At 46.9% G+C, this 22,047-nt stretch overlaps 1 protein-coding gene across 4 annotated transcripts in view; it reads right to left on the reverse strand.

Annotated features, from left to right (window-relative positions):
- THRAP3 (thyroid hormone receptor associated protein 3) overlaps positions 1 to 21,832 on the reverse strand; it is a 32,515-nt gene extending 10,683 nt beyond the window's left edge. Inside the window, exons 1-5 of one of the 4 annotated variants that reach the window (XM_068657704.1) lie at positions 21,691 to 21,832; positions 17,319 to 17,384; positions 11,908 to 11,993; positions 4,821 to 4,982; positions 644 to 1,546 (exon numbers count right to left, since the gene is read on the reverse strand). In XM_068657704.1, coding sequence (XP_068513805.1) covers positions 644 to 1,546; positions 4,821 to 4,957 — 1,040 coding nt within the window. In that variant the 5' untranslated portion in view covers positions 4,958 to 4,982; positions 11,908 to 11,993; positions 17,319 to 17,384; positions 21,691 to 21,832. Of the gene's footprint in view, positions 1 to 643; positions 1,547 to 4,820; positions 4,983 to 11,039; positions 11,190 to 11,907; positions 11,994 to 17,318; positions 17,385 to 17,783; positions 17,860 to 21,690 lie in introns of those variants that run through there. The other 3 variants (XM_068657701.1, XM_068657702.1, XM_068657703.1) reach the window with 3 other exon arrangements.
- Positions 21,833 to 22,047: the final 215 nt, after the last annotated feature.

The following is a 22,047-nucleotide window of genomic DNA, read 5'->3' on the forward strand; positions in this document are numbered from 1 at the left end:
TACCACCTTAAGGAAGAAATCAGCAGTGGACTAGCCCAGTAAACAGGAACGTGGTAAACTAATTCCTTCCCTATGGAAGGTTGTGTCTTAATTCAGTGATGACTTTGGTGCTTATCCCTTAATTTCAGTGATGACTTTGGTGTTCATCATACCACCCACATACACAGGCACAAGCTTCAGAACTGCACCTGCCCTGGGCTGCTTGCAGCAGGCCACACAGCCAGACTGACTTCGATTTTATAACATCTGATGTAATTGAAGAACATACTACTTAAAGAATCTTTAACCAAAAAGTAAATCACTTAAAACTGCAAGTTTCCAGTGCACGCTGTTAGGCTGCTAGAAAATCTCCTTAGGCACATCTTCATTCTGAGTGTTCATGCACTAAAAACACTTTTGCAGGGAGCGAGTTAAATCAGAAAACAACCCCCAACTTCCTGCAGCACGGAGCTAGGTCTGCATTTTGTTCCACCACCGAGGCTGTACCAGGCCCTCAGCTCGCTAGCACCCTGCACGCACGGGCACCTTGTTCCAGCTGGAGCCCGCAGACAGGCTGAGAACTGCTGCAGTGCTCGTGGGGACGCCTACACACGCGAGCTGGCTTGGCAAAACACCCTGCCACAGAGAGAAACGCGTCACTTGCCTCTTTGAGAAGGCTCCTCCTCCGGGAGCTGTGGTTTCCTCCTTCTGAGAGGTACTGTAAATTGAACCGATTGGCGTTGGGCTTTTGCACACAGGGCTCTTCCTCGTTGGGCTCAAGCTTGCCGAGCCATGGTCAAACGGACTCTGGTGAGAGCCTGCCTGAAAGGAGGTGCTGCTTTGCAGAGAAGAGCTCATCTGCGATGGGTTGGAAAGCGGAGGGCTCGACTTCTGCAACGGACTCGGCCGAGGAGAGCGCCGCCTCACCACAACCGACTGCAGAGGGCTTTTCAATGCAGGACTGCGCTCCCTCGGGCTGAGCTCAGGCGCGGCAGCTCGTGACGCCGAACCTGCCCCGTAGGTGCTCATATCTTGCCATGGTTTGGATCCCTCCGATGCCTTGACATCTTGAGCCGCCGCTCCCGAAAACGGCTGCTCCTTCGAATCATCCCCTTGATTATCTCCCGCAGCCTGAGATGCCCGGGCATCCTTGGAAGATGACTTCTTCTCCTTTCCAGATTTACGCTTGGAAGACTCAACTCGGCTGTGATTTGAGGAAGACCGAGAAGAGGAAGACCTCCTTGACCGATCAGATGATGACTTATCGGAATTTCTAGAATGACTTCTGGACCTTGGTGAAGGAGACCTCCTCTTGGGTGAACGGGAGCGTGACCTCCCTCTACGAGGGCTATACGCTTGGCGGTAATTTTGCCAGTTAGACCTGTAATTGCCATATCCTCCTCGGTTGTACTGGCCCCATGGATAAAACCCTCGATTTCGGCCACGGAAATAATACGGTCTCCTGTATCCTCTGTTATGACCTCTGAAATCACGGTTCTGATAGACTCTTGGATGGTTCCTTTCTCTGTTATGAGATGGAGAATATGATCTTGAACGAGACCTAGAACTGATAAAGAGAAAAAAAAGTATTTTAAAGTTTATTCTTAACTTTATTTGGAGCCTCATCTTCCCTCTCCCATGTCCCTCCATTCTCAAATACGTTTGAAATTGATGATCAAGATGAAATCCCACTTCTCTGCCAGGTAAGTTAAACAAATTGCAACACCTGAGCACGAGGAGAGCAGGAGGGGAGCAGATGGCACACTGCTCTGTAGGTCAAGTTTCAAAAGGTGAACCAGTTGCCACAATTTGGAAGCTGGAACTGCAAAGGAGCAGGACTGCAGAGGGAGGCAGCCACTCTCCAGCCCGAAGCCACGAGATGGCGCCGTCCAGCACTGCCTCCGCTCATGGCATGGAAGCTCCGGCTGCTCGTCTAAAGAGCAGAACCGGATCCAAGACAAGCAAAAACCCTGCAAGATGACTGATTGAAAGGACAAATCGTTAAGGGATAATTGTTTCAACAGTCTCTCCCGTTAAAATGTTGGAACTGCTGCTGTGTAACTGCTCAAAAGCCCCAGTGTAGCTCAGGTTTAAGTGCCAGCTTTACAGCAAGTATTTCCCAGCTGTTGGAAAAACACAAAATTCTGTTTAATGTCTGAGATTTCAGCAACTTTGTACTTTTAAAACAGATAAAGCGTCCAAACTAGTAGATTTAAATAAGAAATATCTTTCAAAGTGAAATTTAAGTAAATAATATTTGTTGAAACTGTTTCTACACTCCCTTGCTATGTGTTAAGAGACCCATACAGACCCTATATAACACACACTCCTATAGACACCTCTGTCTTCTACAGAGCAGCAATACACAACCCTCTGCTGCCCCCTCTCTGTTCACATCCCAAACCACCATACACAAGGCAATGAAATGCAAAGCTGCCATTAGAAGTCCCAAATCATTGAAGTATGTGCAGGCAGCAAGAAATGTATTTTATTTCTATTTTTTCCACCTCTCAAATACATTACAGGCATTGCTATCAAACAAATTAATGATACTTTTAACAAACTTCATCCTTTACCTCAAGCGACAAGAAAGCCTATGCAACTTACCTGAGACTTCCTCATTCAAATAATAACGATAAGGAGGAAAAGCAGAAACAGCAAGAACAATTTATAAGGAACTCTAGTCAAAAGCACTGAGGACACTCCTGTTTTCCAGAAAACTGCGGGATTTGTTACCAATTACCAGCCAGGGACCTGTTGTATGCTGCTTCCAAAATCTATTCTATCATTTCGGAGAGGTTTACAGCAAGAAAATTTCACTCCAGAAGTTGCAGAGACTATATACAATAAATCCTTTTAGAAAAATACAGTAAGTTCCATGCAAAATAAATGCCACCAGTAATAATAATTTTCCCAACCTTGCTACCCCCTGTAGCTAAGCAGCTACCACGCTGCTGCAGCTCTCAAGTACGCACCATTTTGCAATAGTTTAAAAATGAAAAAGTCATAAAGAAAGCAAAAAACAGTAGGCAGACTCCAACAGAGCAATGCAACTTGGAAAAAACAGTAAGCCTCCAGAAGAAAGAGTAAAATAATTTCCACGACGTATGCTCGGGTACACAGTAAGAGATTTCTGTGCCACGACACCCCATTAAACCTACCTCAGAGAATATCCTAATGCCATACAAGATGACTTGCCTGTACTAAGCCCCTCCATATCGATTCTTTTTCCAAAAAAAGTTATTTACAAAGCAGAAGCGGCTTCAGCAGCAGCACAGAGGAAGCAATCATGTTTGTACAGGGTGCCTTTGTTTTCAACTGTCAAAGTTCCTTCACAGCAAGGCAGATAATCCCAAATGACAACGTATTTTCCAGCATTCCAGCTTCCTTCTGCAAAGAACTTGGTTCGACTGAAGTCTCCGCCTCTAACTTAGTTTTGTCATGTCCTCCTCTCTCCAACTGGATGTTTATTATGGCCTCTGTATTTTAAAAATCTCTAATTGTTAACAGTTGCATGTGTTTACAGCCTAATGATTTTCAGAAGAAGTGTTATTCATTTGAGATCGCTGAAAAAGCAGCTAAACATCATTACACCCGGTCCAACTAGAACGTCTTTGCCAGACACAGCTAAGTGCTCAGCTAAAAGAAAAGGAAAAAAGCAGATATCCCGATAGCCAGGGAAGAAATGAGCCTTTAAGTGGCCAGATTAGAATCAATTCAGGGAGGTAAGAACAATTACTGTGCACATTAGCGATTTCTCAAAGTTAACTGCAGTGAAATTAACTTCTACTTTGTCCATCCAGAACTAGAATTTTGTTTTTACTGACTCCAGTACGTTGACAGGAAGGGCAGGGAAATAACACAAAAATTGCCCCTATCTTTCACAGCAGCATCTGTTAATTGACATCATACTCGCCTGAATTCATTTTCAAGAGAGAAAGCAAGCAACATCTGCAAAGGCCCCTCAAGCCTGGGATCAATTACATTAAAAGCTTAAAAAAGCCCAAGATGTTTCACAAAACAAAGGAGCACGCTTTGCTACAAACCTTTCCAACTCTCCTTCCCTGCTCTATGGAACCCACACTCAAACTCTCGCACTCAGAGCAGTGAGGCACGTCTGATCAACAGCATTTCAAACCTGCTGAAATTATTCTGCGTACACAGGTTGTCAGTCATGATAAAATGCCAAGTTGTTTTTTTTTGTACTTCGCCCTGCTTTGGCAATTTCAAACATCATCTTTAACCACGACCACCTTTTAATACAGGAAACTAGATCTTCACAGAGACTGCGTGTGGTTAGACCACTGTGCTTTTCCTAATGCCACCACATTACATATAGCAGTAATTAAGAACTGCAGAAGAGCACGGAAAAACACCTTTTGGCATGGGCTTCTACTAATACCTTTTAGGAAGAGAGAAAGTACAGACATCTTCTCTTAGGGCCTGCTGTGAGGCAGCTGCACCAACTTCACTGCAGACTGTATCCCTGACAAATCCACCTTCTGATCTATCTGTACTGTACCTGCTAGCACTCTTATCAGGAAAAGGAGATCTAAAAAGAAAAGTAAAATTGCTGTTCACTAAGACTTGCTACAGGAACCCCATTAAGAATTCAAGTGACTTGACAATGCTAAGAACCAGTCCCAGTTTCTTGTCCTAGTGCACTGAAAATACTTCCAAACAGTACAGGTTGGCAGGAAACAACCTAAGGCACAGGATATTATCTGTCCTTAGAATCTAATCAAAGGCTTTATTTAGAAAAGAACTAAGTGACAAACCACCTGACCAGGACAGAGGAAAAAACACAGTCACACCCAGACTTCAGAGCTGCGCACACTTACCTAAGCCTGCGTTTTCTTGATCGTGAGACAGAACGAGAACGCGAGCGGGATTTGGAGAAGGAACGTGAGCGGGATCTCGATCCGGATCTTGAACGAGAAGAACGGGATCCAGACTTGGATTTGTTGGTTTTAGACATCTTTGCAAGCACCCGTCAGTTACACCTAAAGGAAACAGCAAAACAATCTTTGAAAAATTAAGTCACATTGTAGGCCTGAAAGAACAGGCAGCAGCTGGCAGGCTGAAGAAATAAAATAAAGCTTATCCGCTAACCTCTCTCATCCCCCCAGACTCCTCTGATTTTTGGAAGGAATCACAACCAAAAACAATAATCCAAGATAAATTAGTAACACTTTTTGCACAGATCTGTCTAGCTATGACCACTCAGGTCAAATCCAAGACGTGTCCTGTCTGTTTGTGCAGTTCATGCAGTTGTTATGATCAGCGCATCATCCAGTGGGGAGTTTTAGTGCAGCCCAAATAGTTTAGCTGTCCTTCCAAATATTCAGAGTCATTCAAATACTAAAGACAGAAGACAGTAAGTATGTTGTAGCATTAAGTGATTTAAAGTAGCCACCACATAAGAATTTTCCGTGTTATTTTCAGGAGTGTAACCAGGTAAAGGTTCAAGAGTCCCTTAAAAGGTGTTTTCAGGGCATGCAGTCTGAGCAGATAATCCTTTCAGTTACACCACCTGATCTGTCAGCTTGTAAGCAAAACTTTATATCGAGATGCAAGATTTTCTAAAGGATTTTCATGACCTCTTACTTCCAGGGAAAGAAAAATATTCGGGGATATTCAGGACAGAAAAACCCACAGGAGTCGTTAAACTCCTAAAAGGAGTCAGAGCATATGGTTTACATTTGAAGGTCGGGACAGATCTTGGTAGAATTAAAACTGCTGTGCTTCTTTCAACTGGTCAGATTTTTTTGTCAGGGAGCTTCTGACAGGGACCTTCACAAACTTTCCTCTGTACGGTACGAACAACCATGTTTTGTGACCTCCTTTCCACGAAGGGCTGGGAGCAAACCTAACATACCAGAGTGACAGATCAGACGAGCTCGTGCCATTTCTGTTCTGCACTTGCAGTGCTTTGAAACTGTAGGAATAGCTGACCTATTTAATTTCTGTATCCAGCCACAAACAAAATTCCTTACAATTCAGAAGTTGATCGTGCTGCGAAATATGCTCCAGCTTCAGAGATTCCCCCTTGGTTTCAGTTTAGTGCTGCAGCTGAAATGGAAAAGGCTTTGGCCCCTGGCTTGGAGGAGAGGAAGGGAACTGTGCTCCCTCCCCCTCAGGTTATGTTTCCAGGCTGTTTCCTTTCCTAGAAGCAGGAGCAGCAGCAGGTGGGAAGGGGAGCCATGCTACTGAGAGCTGCTGTCTGGATCCTCAGCTATTCCACACCAGTGGGCAGGGTCAAGATCTGAATTGTGCAATTCCACAGGCAGCAGATGAAGCTGAGAAGAAAAACTGCTCACATTAACCAAGTTCCATTTACAAACGTTAAATAAATTGTTTGAGGTCCCATCGAATCCCTTCAGCCCCTTCCTGTGCTGATGAATCAGACCGAGGAACTGATCCAGCAGCAAAGCAAATTAAAATAAAAAAAGACATTAGTTCATTAAAAAAAAAAAACAAAGCACAGACCGGAGGGAAGCAATGGATTGGCTTTCCAGGAAGCATTTATATTTACCTGGCATACAGGAACATCCTTTCATAAACCTTTGCAGTTTAATCTCTTCCAAGAAATTACATTAATAAAAAGTCCCAAAGTTGGTAAAATATTGCATATGTAATTTGGACAAAACGGGGAAAATGCAATGATAGATTTCCAGATCTGCTTGTACATACACATATTCAACAGCAAAATTACAGTTACTGAAAAAAGCCACTTTTATCCTGACTTATCACTGAAAGGGGATCTGCAGACAGCTTCATTCATGCTTTGGAACTTTACATATAGTGCATGAAAAATGATACTTCAGGAGAAGAAAACTCTCCATAGCTTCCAGATTACAATTTAACATATTTTTGGTTTGTCAGGGAACATCCCCAGTGCTAGCAAGCGATCCTTGTAATTCCGCAGCGCTTCTTAGAGTTGGACCGATCGTCATACATACTTGACCATGTTTGATTCATTTCTCTGCAGATCCATCCGACTGCAATCTGAGTCAGGCGAGCAGTCAGAACCAACCCTCACATGAAGCAACCCCCACATGAGCTACGTGGAGGCTGCCAGTAACACCGCGAGGAAATCTGATCTGTTTTAATTGGTGCACTAAAAGGCAACTTGCTACTCTATTTTGTTCTTTGTTTCCCTCCAACAGATTTCTCCAGAATCTGTTCCAGATCAGCCTCCACTACGTTATCCCAGCTCCAGGTAGAGGTTGTGCCTAGAAAAGATTTGAACGTCTTTTTTTTTCCAGGTGCAGTGTAGTAAATCCAGAGGTGGAATTTTAGGTTCTTTTGATCAAGCAGAAACTGCAACTGCGACTGTTTTCATAAAAATATATTACTGAATAAACTTCACACATGCTTAACTGAGAGCTGGCTTTTTATTAGTGCCTACTTACTGTTAGGATGTTATCAGCACTTCAGCTTTAATCGTGATACATCCTCCTCTCAAGGAACTTAAGGAAGCTCAAAATACATGTGAGATCCCCAGAAGATCATTCAGTGAAAGTCTAACCAGTGTTTTTAACATACACCCTCCCATGGCAATCAGGGTTCTCAGAACAGACTGAAATTAGCCGGCTTTACTGAACCCGAGCGGCATCTCTCCTGTCACCGGATCCCTGCTGGATGCGCAGTCGTTGGACAGCTGCGATACAGGCTCTGAAAGCACAAAGGCAAGCTGCTGGTACCGTGCACATTGCAGTTACAGTCACAGCAAAGCGAGCCCAGTATCTGTTGGAAAGAAACAGCAGCTCCTACACACAGTTATAGAAAAGAAACCCGAGCTGTCACAATTTCAGGTATACCACTGCAAAAATCACCCTCGGAGCCCAACAGTTCCCAGTTCAATCTACTACAGGTTCCCGATTTAATAAATAAATAAAATTCCTAGCTTTATCAGAAGAAGCTAGGAAGGCTGAATTTTAGCTGGCAAGCCTTATCACAAGGAAGTAGAACAGCTCTGCAATTCAATCACACTCCATGAATATTGCTGGATTTCGCCAGCACGCTGCCTGGCTCTCTGCTAAGCCAGCTGCAGCTGCCCTGTCCTCCCCTTCACCCTCCAGCCCTTCCCAGGCACGGCAGGCAGCAACTGCACTCCATCAATCTCACACCTCCGCCGAGCAGAGACGCCCGGCAGGCCGGGGCACTGAAGTGCCAGCCATGGTTTGTGCGCCCACTCTTTCAGGATGCAGTTTGTGTGATTTTTCCATCCTACAGTACCGCAGCGAAGGCAGAACAGAAAAACAAGTGAGGACTATTTCTGCTTCTGGTCCTGACAACAGATTTCTCTGCTTCTGGGTTCAGGCAGATGTAGGGTGTTTTATCAGTGTAAGACAGGAGGGACAGAGCACTGCGACTCACAGCAGCCCGCAGAACAACTGGCCTTGCTGACGTTTCTGACTTGAAGATGCTCAAGGTCAAGCTGGTTTGGACTTCAACTGAGCCTAAATGCTATTATTTAACTGGTATTTAGAAACTATCAAGGAAGGATAAGAGGGTGATAATGCCAACAACGTGGTGAAAAGGTCTGGTGGGAAGGAGTCACTAACCATTCAGTCCTTCAAAGGGATGATAGTTCCAGCAAGTGCTGTGTTAACCAAAGAGCTGTTGTCAGGAATTCCTTAAATTGCCCTTTTCAATTCACTTTTGAGAAACCACGACCCCAAAGCAGTCCCTGTGAAAACCGTGCCTGTCTGCGGCTTTGAGACCACTTAAGAATCCGCTCATTTAAGTAAGCAGGAGTCCTTAGCCTCTGCTGCCCTAGGAGGGAATAAAGTAACACTGTTCAAATCCATGAGGTCATTGAAAACTGAAGATCGATGGTAGCTGTGACGGTCCAGAGGTTATGCTGAGTTACTTTAATTATTTAAACGGCCAAAAAGCATCTCAAATCCTAAAGTGAACAGAGACAGGAGGAAAACAAACTGCCAGAAGCTGAGCATCTGTGAAGCAAACACTCTGCAATGCTCGCTCCCCACATTCTGGAACAGGAGGAAGGCAGCACTGCTCTGGGAACGAGGAGAGGATTGCGAAGACTGAATCTGCATCAGCTGAGCACTGAATTGGTACCAACAATTTGCAGCAAAAGCAACTGATGAATTGCAACCAGAAAAAAAAATTAAGAGGGGAATCTATTCGTAGAATTTTATCCCTTTTTTCACCTCCTTTTTTAAAATAGAGACATTCAGCTATGTAAACACGACCGATTGAGCCCTTCTCTCTGTATCCATTTTAAGGAAATTCCAGCGGACTGACTTGTTTTCACTTTCAGTTGCTCCACGCAGCCAAATTACATATATGGTTACCAAACACTCCGACGACTGCCAGGGCGCTTTGAGGAACAGCACAATGCCCAGCACGGGGGCAGCTGCTAGGAAACAGGGCCATACTTCACCACGGGCTGGTACTTTCCAGAAGTGGGAAGCTTGTTTTTATTTCTAAGATCATGTTACATGTTCCCCTTCTCCCCTTTCACTGTACTAACAATGCCATCCCCATTCAACTAAAAGATTTTAACATCATTCCGCAGAAGAAAGTTTGCAGGAAAAAAAAAAAGAGTTAATGTTTCCTGTTCTATTAAGGGAGAAAAAAATGCACCAGGGGAAATCAACAAGCACTACCACTGCTACAGCAAAGTTCACTCCTATGCATGGTCATTTTTCAGGGAAAGAATGTATGAAAGGCCCATTTATAAATATTTCCTTTTAATTCACTAACTACATCTGTGGAAACAGCAACTTTTCCAAGGTCAGCTAGCCAAAAATCAATCCAAAGCCAATCAAAAACCTAGCACGCTGAACCAGAACATGGAAACAAAACAGAAGAAACAATGGTAATAGGAACAACTGAATCGTATGAAGATGATCTAAATTGCATCCCGAAATCATAAAACTGCTCCCAACTAAATCCTCTGGGGCTTTGATATAATAATGTCAGAGAAAAACTACATTGTAGAAGGAGATTACAAAACTATCCCATGAACCGTGTAATTTCAGGATGGCCTTCTATTAAATGACAATCCTGAGGTTCAAGAGCAAGGCACACTTCAACATAACACCGGCTGTAGGTTAACTTTATCAAGCCTGAATTCAATACAAGTTGAAATATTTTAACAGGCCAGTACCATTAGACTTCAGTTCTCACCACAGCTCTTCCTGGTTGTGCCTCTTCTGAGATAAATCATTTTCCAAGAAAAAGTATGTGGTTAGAGCTGACCTGACAGAGCAGAGCACAAGTGGCTGGCAGCCCACAATTACAGCTATGTGATATTGCACAAAGAGCTAAATACCGTCCAAAACCTTAACACACCATTTTTTTTTCTATTTTTTTTTTTAATAGTTCCCCTAAATACCAACAGTAAATACCAACATTTATAGTCATGCAATTACAGAGGTGCAGAAAGGGAGAACTGCTCCCTCCAACCTTGGGCTAGCTTGATAATAACCCTTTTTAGAATAGACATGATCCACTTTAAAACACAATTTTAAAGTTCAGCCTCTTTAACTAACAAGAGGTATAAGTCCTCAGAAGGTCCCAAAATAGATCTTTAAAGTATCGCTTGCTTTAAGCTCTTTAAGAGTCTTTGCAGTTTACTTTGATCCGCAGCACTTACTAGCCAAACACTAGCATGGTACATGCGGTACATGTGCCAAAAGCTCCCTTGCCTTACAAGCTATTTTTCATCTTTGCCAATTTTTAGAAGGATGATTAATTCCTAATGTGAGGTAATTACTACTAGAATAGAAACCAAGTTTCTGCGCTCAATTGGGAACCAAGAGGTTAAACAAACCAAGCATTGGAGTCACTTCATCTCCCCTATGTTAACACTGCAGTTATAAACATACTGTGGCACACATTTACTCCTTCTAAGAATTAATGATTTACTTAATGAAATAAAACATATTCAGCTCCTAAACAAAAAAGAATGTTCTGAAAGAATCTATTCTTGTAACACTTGCTAAGAATTACCCTGATGTTACACAGACACCTGTAAATGAAGCAAAGCTGACCAGTGAAGGCAGCAGTGGCTGCTCACTTACCTTACACCTTTTAGGTTTTTCCACTGAGCATGATGCTGTGCACCCAAAGCCATGCACACAGCCTCATCCAGCTCACAGGGGGATGCAGCTTTGCAAAGCATCAGAAGATAAAGAGTGCCTGGTCCTGAGAGGGGACTACAGCAGAAGGTTTACACAGTGCTATGGAGACTCCTCATTAGCAACCTGCTCAACAGTGTTCACATTTCCTCCCTGCTGCCAGCTCCTGAGTTGCCTTCCCATGGCACTGACTCCACCTCTACCTTTAAAGGGACACGATTGCTCCTGCTGACACGCAGAGGGCTTCCAGATGGAGAACCAGCAGCCTGGAACCCTCTGACAACATTTCTTAAAGTTTGGAGGCTATTTCAAGAATTCAAGTTTGCCTTCTCCATTTCTAAATCCTTGCTGCAACCCATCACAACGCTCAAAGAGAAAAATCAGAATAGATAATGCTCCTACTAAGCCACTTCAATGGACTTTGCCCAAAGACGAGCTTTTTGTCATGAAACGGTGTCAGAGAAGTTAATGTTTTACGTCTTCTGACAGAATTCAAAATGAGCGCTCAACTCTGCTGCAAGCAGTGGAAAAAATGCACTGTCAAGTCTACTGCTGCTAGCCACTTCCACGGCCTCCCTAGGCTTCAGATTATTCAGGACAGTTAAGTAGAAATTTTATGCTGCTTTTCAAGTGGCTGCTGACTGAAATCAGTGCAACACTTCAGCAAAAAAAATAATTAAACCAATAAAGTTTAACATGCTGCATACCCAGAATAAAGGGGATATCGGGAGGTATATGCCAGGCACCAGAACGGGCAGTTTTACCACCTTGGAAGATTTTACTTTCTTTTTTTCTTTTTTTTCATGCCTACCTGCTCAAGCAGATTCACGCCTTGTACCCTTCAACAGTCAGTTTTCACTGTCTCAGCTTTGTAAGTTATGAAATCAGGAAACACACCTGAAAAGAGAAGAAAACGCATTGAAGTACTTTTTATTCATATTCTTTTACTTACTGCTGTCAGGGATCAAAAGCAGTCTAGCTTCCTTAAGCTGTCACTCAAAACTGCACCCAGAACGGTCACCGTTACCTTGAACATTTTAACAGCAGATGTAGTTGCAGAAGTTCATTGCCCATTTCACCATGAATTCTTTCATGGACTGTTCTGAAGAACATTGTTTCTGGACTCAAGCTTTCCAAATCCTACGTCTACCTCCTCCTCCTTTCTTCTGCCTGCCCCACTCCTCGTCCCATCTCCTCTTACGTGCACGCCACCAGTTTTCACTCCATCTGCACAGCAGAACTGGAGCAGCTCCTCTCAGCTCATTTGGACGGTCTTACCGGACTCAGGACTCGGTGTTTTCCCATGTCATTAAAGAGAACCCACAAGCCAAGAGAAATAATTGCTCTCCTGACAAATTCATCCACCAGCATCGCACTCTCTTCAAAGGGTGCCACTAGTCCCTGTGAGCTGTCAGAGCTCTGACAGGTCAACAATTATATTTCAGTATTCCTCCACGCGCTGCTAGGGGGGTGTAAATTTTTTAAGGAGAAAACAACAGTAAGCAGACCCTCATAAATGACTCTGTGCTATTAAACCCCTGAGCTGCCAGCAGGAATGTCACTTACTCTGTGTTCAGCCACGAAATAAACCTGTTCAAAGATACACACCGTTCTGTTTATTTCCCTGAACAACAAAAGGCTTCAAAGGCTACTTGAAGATTACTCTTGCTCTGAAATGGCAACCAAGTCCTACTCCCACCCAAGAGGAAGGTTGTATTCCCAGGTTTAGTGTCTTCTACACCACATTTACCAACTTTTTGGGGAAAAAAAATGAAAACACGTCACTGACTTTTTAATGCTGTTGTGTCTGTCTATGGGTAAAGAGCAAAAGCTTGCTTTTTGTGGAAAGGTCTCTAACATTGGGCCTTTCGCAGTGGACATTGGAAAAATTGGGAATAACCATTCTTTCTTGCTCTGTGATAAAAGCACTTTGTGTTTTGTGTTTTCTTGCTTATTCCCCAAACAACATTACCACAAACTCCTGTTAAGATATGCTGTGTATTATTTGTCATCCAACTGAAGATTGGGCTGAATTACCTTCTGTAGAACAACATGTTTTCATCTTAGAGCACTGCTACAATAAAAAAGAGAACCAAGACAACACACAACAACTAAGAGCTAACCCTTCTTCCAGATATGGAAAGAAAGGTAGGAAACGTGCTCAACGCTCGCTGCTCAAGCAGAAACCATAGGCCAGGAGTTTCATATTCCAGAACACTGTAAAGAACATTTCTATGTGCCAAGATGTGGGTCAAACGAAGAACATTTCTTGTTTTCACAATGCCTTTTTCCAGGAATTTGTTTCCTATTTCCAACTGGCCTATGCTACTTTAATTACTGTCTTTTTCCATCCTCTGCTCCTTCTTTGAAGTCTTTCAAGCAGCACTCGTTATTATTTCAGACCTCTCGCAGATGTTAAAACAGCAGAAGCACCAGAGCCCTGCACAGAGCGGTCATTTAGCAGGGTTACAGTTGAAATCTCTCCATCCCCAGCATGCCGTTAGGGACTGCTAACACCAACATTACCCCAACGTGGCAGTGAAGAGGAAAACACAGCAGGTACGTCCCTGGAAGAAGCACTTCGGGTGTAACAAAGTATACACACTTGGAAGATGTGGTAACAAGTGATGGTTTATGTACATACCTCAGAAAGGAGCACATCACTGCAGAACTTGTTACAGTAGTTTCGGTTCATTACACAGTATTTACAAAACATTAAGTTGCAAATATTGAATATTTTGTAAAAGCTTTTTTCCTACAGAACTGCGGGAGGAAAACAAATCTACTTGCTCCCTTCTGGCAAACATTTAATGAAAAAAAATAGTTTATTTTGCTGTAAGACCCAACACAAACGAGACTACCTCATTAGCGGAAACATTCCTGCCTAGGCATCTTGTCATCCCCTAGCACAAATGTTCAGTTTGGGAAGAAACAGCTGAGCTGCTACTTGATTTGCTCATAATAGCCTCCATTATCGGTGAATAATTAAAAAAAATCTTTCAGCCAAGTCTACAATTCATAATCCTGAGCTTCAAGACACAAACAAGATTAGTTAATTCAATACAAAACAACAACAAAATCCTACAAAACATCTCACACAGTCTACTTTGTCGATAGAAAACAGCAATCCTCCAGAACTACCCTTATAAAAACACTCACAGAACCACCTAGGAAGTTAGTTTCATTTTCTACAAAAAAACAAGCTTTTTACCATTTGGATCAGACATTTGAAAGGCGTTCCTCTATTTAAACTGCAGTAGCCTTTGTACCAGCCAAAAAGCTCCCTCTCTGCAAGTTTAAAATCCCAGAAGGTAAAAAAAAATATGGATTGCTCACGGACCCTATTTCCCAATCTGCACTCTGCGAAGATAGCAGGACTGGAAAATGCTGAAATGAACAGAAAAATCAGCCCAGTGTTCTTTCTGAAGTGAAAACAATAAATTTGCTATTTATAAGCTTAAACAATAGCAATTACTGAAATCCATGCCTAGCAGAGGCAGAAAATCTGACTGAGCAATTAAAAACGTAGTCTTATACACGATCTTATAATTTACAGCCCTGAAAATACACCAAAGTGGTGATTTTTGATCTACCCCACGGGGAAGCTGAAGAGATAAGCTGCAGCTGTGACATCAGGAGAGCTGGCCAAGAAGGCGGCTGTAAGGACTACCAAATGTTAGTTAACAGACAGTGACACGAGTTAGGAAGCTGAAAGAAGCACTGAATACAACTCAACAACCGTCGGCATCTCTTCAAACGCGTTTCAGCACGGGCTCATTTCAATTTAATACCTGGCTGCAGAATGCGAGCTGCGCTGCCCGATACCAAACCGCTCTCTGAATGATACCAACGAGAACAAATTGGTTCAATAAGCAAACACGAGCTGCTGGGCTGATGTAAAAACCACACAGAACTGGAATAAATCTGGTGCTTAGCACTTCCCCTTGCACTCAGACTCCCTACTCCCAGTAAAAGCACCCGAACGCCCGTGTCAAATCAGAGCAACGTCATTTTTTAGACATGTATCTGGCAAAGAATGAGTTTTTATTTTCTTCTGCAAGTGCTCCAAAGGGTTATTTTTCATCCCGTGCATTAATTCGCTGCACTCCCCACAGCATTTGGCTCTTGCACCTGTCGAGGCTGCTCACAGCTGAGGGGCAGCTCGCACAGCGGCACGCGGCCACAACACCCCAACCCCCTAAAAAGCTAACAAAAAGACAGGCAGCACCTCCAATTCCTGCGTATCTCCCAGCCCAAGCAGATGAAAGTTTTCCTGGACTGAGGAAAGCCACTCCAGCAGCAGCAGCACTGGCTTTGCAGCTCCCTTGGGACAGGATTTATCTGGCGTTCCCTTCTAACAGGCTGAACCAACCATTAACCACGGTCACCCCCCTCCGTGGAAATTAGTGTTAATACCCAATGGCGGCCGTGTTTTATTGCTGAACCACAACCACACTGCTCTTAATGATGAAATCCGAGCTAAAAATCGCAGCCCTAATCTCAGGGCAAGAAACCAGATCTGGAAGTTTTATCAAAGAGCAAATAAAACACAACCACAGCAGCTTTGGCTATCAAAGTACCTACAGGAGGTCAAAAGATGAAAATAATATTCTGAAATGAGTCATGTTTGACAAATCTCAATATAGTGAAAGGAGAATGAGCCACCTGCATGGCTCCCACTGCCACCCCAGCAAATTAAAACGCCATTTCTAATCACACATTTCAAGTTTCATTAAGGTAACGAGCAGAAGAGCGATTCCTCTTCCTACAGCAAGTATCCAGTGAACGTTTTCAGAAGATGAGTGTCGGAAGCCAAACTAAAGCCTGCAAGCACACCTACCAAGCTCCCCAGCAAAAATTTTCCTGGACAACGCTGCTAAAACGAAAAACAAAACAACTCAAAACAGTGTGTTCCACTTCACTACATGCCAAACACGCTTCGGGGGAAAAAAGTTCCGATTATTCTGCCATGGCAAGAGAAGCCTCAGTTTGTCAATAGCTGTTCCAATTTCTCTCCGCTCTATCTGCTTTCACAATTAAGATTTTCCTTAAAGTATGCTTGGGCTTGCAGACAATTAAACTAATATTTTAAAAACTTTGGCATTAAGTTTCAGCACTGCTTTCAGATAATTAAAAGCAGGTTCTATAGAATGGCTGGAAGATTATTTACAGGTTCTTCCAAAAAGGGCAGATTCTGCAGATTGCTGTGCTGAACAATCCCTTTCCAAAGAATTTGACCAGCTGTAAACTGATTGGTGACTAATTCTGACACCAGTTACTTGGCTAAAAACTGTTTTAGGCATCCTCGAGCTTAAAGTCTTCTGTTTTTATTCAGACTGTTTAGTGACATGGAGCTCAATGCAAACATATCCAAGAAGCTGATTAGAAATCAGCATGGATGTTTTTTGTAACAGAAGTCAGGCAGCTGGATTTCCTGTTAAACACAGGAAAAAAAAAACTTCTATAATAAAAAGGGAAAAACCTTTCGACAGCTTTCTTCTTCCAGACCTACACAATGCAGGAACAGAGGAGCAGACAAGCAGAAAATTCAGATCTCACTCAAAACTACCTGCTGCCTCGCAGTGCAGCCCCACTACTCTGAGCAGTAGCTGGATGGGAACTGAACCCTTGTCGAAACTGCTGGGGGCCTACAAATCCTTGTGAGTGCAGTTTTAGAGCCCCCAAGAGCAAGAGAAGCAAGAACTGCTCCAACTTATTTTACATATGTGAACTATTCACAAATGAGTTAACCAAAAGAATTTGGAGCCATGAGTGATGGAAGTTATTGTGCTACTCCCCGTGCAGCAACGGAGCAATAAACCGTGACCTCCAGTGAAGTTCTCAGCTCGCTCTGGTCCCTGCAGTCTGGAACCCAGCACGCCACATACGCTGATATTTCCTTCGTCGCAGTGCCCACAGTGCTCTTAAACCAGCTTGGAAGTTATGCTCCCAAAGAAACAGCAAGTGCTGGTACAAACAATTGAATTTGGGGTATCTTCTGAAATCCACAGCCCCCAAACTGGGGCTGTCCTGAGGGATTAACACTCTCCACACATTTAATCTCTGGCAATTTTCAGTTACAAGCTGCAAAAAGCAAACCCAGTCAGGTGTTTATTACCAAGCCACCACTGGGCGTTAACTGACATTAACTACCTTAACCTGAATCTTGTCACCTTAAGGAAAAAACAAGGAAAGGGCTGCCCATGACTTGGCGTTACGCACCTCGTACAGGTCTCCCATCAAGGATGTTCCTGAACGTTGCTTTAGGAGAAGCAGTTGAGCTCTCACCTAGGGAGAAAAGGAAAAAAAATTAAACCAATTGAGATCTGACAAGCACAGCACTGGGTTCTGCTTTTACCCACCCATCCCGAAGCTGTTTCCCAGTAGAAGAGGCCACCTAAAGGTGCCCAGCGCGAGCAGACGGTGGCTACACAGACCTAAACTCAGGGACCTGATCTCATCCATAGCCCTGAAGGAGCAATTAACTGCAATACCTCACACAGGGCCCAAAATAATCAGGTGCCACCCCCCGATGATATCACACACACAGTCCTCTGGTAAGGCACAGCTCAGCACCGGTAACACTGAACCTATTCAGACCAGGATTTCAGCTCGGTGCCCCCACCCTGCCCCCCAAGCCATCCTTGTTCGTACTCTCAGAGCAGAGAAACTTCAGGGGTTACTTGCCCGCCTTTCATTTCTTCCTTGCACTCAACCAAAGGGAAAAACAAAACGCCAGCAGCACTGGGGAGGACCTGTGACACCAGCGACAGCAGCCGCACTTCACAGCCAGAGTCTCTCCTTTCTCCCCCCGCCCTGCAGCCACCCCACAGCGCATCAGGACGGGCTAAAAATGGCCGGGTGACGGAGGTGGGGATGAAATGCTGAGCGGCAACACTTGCTCCGTGTCAGAGCAGAGGCTGAGAGCTGGGATTTGCAGAGAGGCTTCGTCCTCGTACAAATACAGCAGGGGAGAAAGGTACCAAGCATTCTCCTGGGATTTAGGACAGGAGGGCACTGGCAGAAAGCTGGTCCTGGGGAGGGAACTGCACCCCCAGGGCCCCGTGCCCCGGACTGGATGTCGTCTGCATGCTGTTATTTTTTTTTATTTTTGTGTCATTATTTTAGCTTTCGGTTACCACGGAGGGGGAGAGCACAAACCCAGCGCCCTGCTGGCACAAAACGCAGTCCCATGCCTGGCCTATTCATAGCTCTGACACCATGGCACTAAATTAAGCAGAACTCCTCACTTTCTCGGACCTAGCGGCGGTGACGGCCGCTGTCAGCCAGCCCCTGCTGCTGCTCCCTCTCGCTGAGGAGGGAGGGGGATTTCCCTCGGGGCAGGAGGGGCTCCTGAGTCCCAAACCCAGGCTGCCACCCACAAAACGGCATCCTCACTATCCCTGTTCCTGTTTTGGGGTGACTCCAGCACCAAGAGGAAGGAGGAGATGAGCCCTCGTGCTAAACCCATTCCCTTCACTTTTCAAGCCCCGCTCCCCAGCTGGCTGAGCCTTTTTGCCGACCTACCAAGCCCAGAGCTGAACAGGGCCAGCTGGAAGCACGCAGAGGAGGGGCTGAACACCACCTAAAGACCTAAATCAGCACAACCCCAGCGCCTACCACCCCCTGCTGACCGAGCCTTGCAGCAGCTCCCCCAGGAGCCACCAGCTCTGCTCCTCCTGCTCTGCCCTCAGCTGCGTGGATAAATAAATGGAGGGCACCAACTTCACACCACACAGCTCTCCGTGTTGGGATAATTCGGAGGAAACCACGACCCCCAAAACCGATGGGATTATTGTCCTGGCAGAAATAAACCTGCTGCCCTGCGTGGAGGAGCACCCATTTTATTGCCTGTTTCAAGCACGTCATGCTTTGGCTTCCCGATAGCACCAAGCACACCTGGAGGAGCTGGCCAGCAGCATGCCAGCCTCTAACATCACCAGCGAGCTCAGCGCAGGCCTGGCTGGAGCTGAATGACTAATTATTTGCTTAAGCAGGGCTTACAAAGCTTCCTGGCCTAACTAAGCTGCAGAAACCAGCAGACGGCTAAATTACATTATTGTGACCTCAGAGCAGAGCACATTTCTCATACAGATGCTGTGCTCCGAGCAGAATTGGAAGAGTTCATGGCAGGGGGCACGGCTGCGCCGACATCTCGGCCCTCAGCTTGTGAGCAGGGCTTGCTGGAGGACTGAGGAGAGCAGCAGGTTCGTTTTGTGCCCAGACAGATCTGCAAAGAGGGAATTAGGGATGAAGGGAGCAGGAAGGAGACATTATGGTGCAATGAACAGGCACAACTTGTGGGAAGAGTGGTGGCAGGGCCAGAGGCTGCAGCTCCACGCGTCCCGCATGGATGGATCCACTCCAGGGAGCTCACAGCAAGCAAGATACCAGGAGGAAAACATCACAGATGCCTCCTTGTCACAGCCAGGGTGTTTCTTTACCGTAAGCTGGCAGATAAGCATCGAAACATTGCCCTGTTTTTATTCCTGGATGGAAAATGGTGCCAGCTCCGACGCCCTTGTGTTCCCCCGGGGTGAGGCTTCTCCCTTCTCCCCCTGAGCAGCAGCCCCAGGCAAAGCAGAGCGGCGCTGCGTTTTGAGAAGATGTCTCAGGACAGCAAGGAACCGACACGGGAAACTTCCTAAGGACGTCTGGGGTCACTCCCCAAATCCGCTTGTCACACACGACCCTCCCTGTCCCTACTTTAGGAGCAGCCAATTCACAGCAGGGAGGACGCGAAACAAAACCGGGAAGCAGAATCCAAAGGAAATTTAGACAAGCACAAAGCCCTCGGCTCTGCAAGGGATCCCACGTCACGGGAGCGTGCATTTTAGACAGCTTTCCACAATAACTGCCCGATTTTATCCTCTTAGCTGCTGTCAGGTTGTGTAACTGGTAATGCAGTTCACAGTCAGCCATTTCCCTGCTGGGCTGAGCACCTGCAGAGGTTCAGGGCAGGCAGACCCTAAAAAGAACGCAGGGCACGTCTAGGTAACCACCCTCCTGTCTCCACAACACGCTCCCGTAAAGGCAATTCAGGAGGCCAAGCTTCAAAAGGCAGCTGCTGAGGAACGTTTAAGCGAGGAGGCTCAGGTTATGCAACACAACCCCACAGATCCCCGTGGCCGCAGCACTTGGCGGGGCTGCCCACACAAAAGGCACAAAACTTCCCCTCGACCTTCCCGTGAGCAATTACATTAATTACCTGCCTGCTACTGGAGGGAAAAAATACTGTGAGTCCTCTGCGGGAAAGAACTGGATGATTTGGGCGTGTGATCTTAGGAAAGAGCATCCCAAAAGCGTCCAGCAGGTAAGGAAGGGCCCCCTCCTCCTCCCACCCACCCAGTTACAATCCCACGCCACCTTCCCAACAGCAACACTTGTTCATCGCACATTTTTTTCAGGGCTTCCTTCCCCTAGGACACGCTCAGAGCCCACGAGGGGCATTCCTGCTCTCTGATCTGCAAGGAGGAAGCGCTGTGGGACACGTAACAGCACACACCCCATGTGGGCTCATGCGCAGGGCCAGCAAACAGAACTTATCCCACAGCTTGCACGGCCACCACAGCGAGCGTGGCCTGTTCTGAACTTATCGCGTCACCTTCTGACGTGTCAGTGCACTCAGAAAGCCGCGCAGGAGGCAATTAGGGGAACAATTAGCTTGTAGAGACTTCAGAACGTGTTTAGAAAAGCCTCGGGCACTTTAACCTCGCCCAAACAGCACGAGCTAGGGAAACGAGGTGTCACAGCATCCCGGAATCATCAGGCTTGGAAAAACCCTTCAAGATCATCTGAGCGGATCACTCCCCTACCCCCACCACCACCCCCTGCCCCTGTCCCCAAGCACCACGTCCAACCTCTCCCTCAACACCCCCAGGGACGGGGACTCCACCACCTCCCTGGGCAACCCGTCCCAACGCCTGAGCGCTCTTGCTGAGGAGAAATGTCTCCTCATTGCCAGCCTGAACCTCCCCTGGCACAACTCGAGGCCGTTCCCTCTGCTCCTGGCACAGTTCCCTGTGAGCAGAGGCCGACCCCAGCTCCCCACCCCTTCTTTCCAGGCAGTCACAGAGAGCAGCGAGGCCTCCCCCGAGCCTCCCCCGGAGGTGCCGCAGGGCTGGGGGCTCAGAGCACGACCCCGCTCCGTGCCACACCACCGGGGACGGGGCTGTCGGAGGGGGGGGGGGGGAGGTCCCCATGAGCCGAGGGGGGGATCCCAAAACCTCCAGGGCCGGGCCGGGGGGGTGTGGGGGGGGGGCGGCGGGGCCCTGCCCAGCCACGAGGCCGCGGCAGGGCCGATGCAGGGAGCTCGGAGCGGGGCCCGGGGCTGGGATGGGGGAACCGGGAGGGGGCGAAGAGGGGGGGAGGGAACCGGGAGCGGGGGGGGGGGGGGGGGAAAGGAGAGGGGGGGAGCACCGTGAGGAGCCCGCGGTGAGGCCCGGGATGAGGCGCGGGGGGGGCAAGGCCTGGCCGGGAGCGGCTCGGGCCGGGGGCTGGGGTTGAGGGAACGGGGCTGGGGGCGCGGGGCAGGGCCCGGCGGAGGGACAGGGACGAGACGGGGCCGAACCGGGCCGGGCCGGGCCGCACTCACCGGCCCCGCTCCGCCCGCGGCCTCCTCAGCAGCAGCAGCGGCGGCGGCAGCAGGCAGGCGCCTCCACCTCCCCTCACGCACTTCCGCTTCGCGCCCTCCCTCCCGCGGGGGCTGCCGGGAGTCGTAGTCCACTCCCCCGCTTCTCCCTTCCGCCGGCAGCGCCGCGCGGACTACAACTCCCAGCATCCCCCCCGCTCAGCGCGGCTCAGGCCGCGGCTTCCGCCTCCCTCTCCCTCGCCCGCTCCCTGGCGCCAGGGAGGGCCGCAAAATGGCGGCGGGGCCCTGGCGGGCGGGGCCCGGCCCCTCAGCGCCCCGTCAGGGGCTGAACCCCGCCATTTGCCTCCCAAACCCCTCATC

The sequence above is a fragment of the Anas acuta genome, chromosome 21 (assembly GCF_963932015.1).
Source record: "Anas acuta chromosome 21, bAnaAcu1.1, whole genome shotgun sequence".
Lineage (NCBI taxonomy): Eukaryota > Metazoa > Chordata > Aves > Anseriformes > Anatidae > Anas > Anas acuta.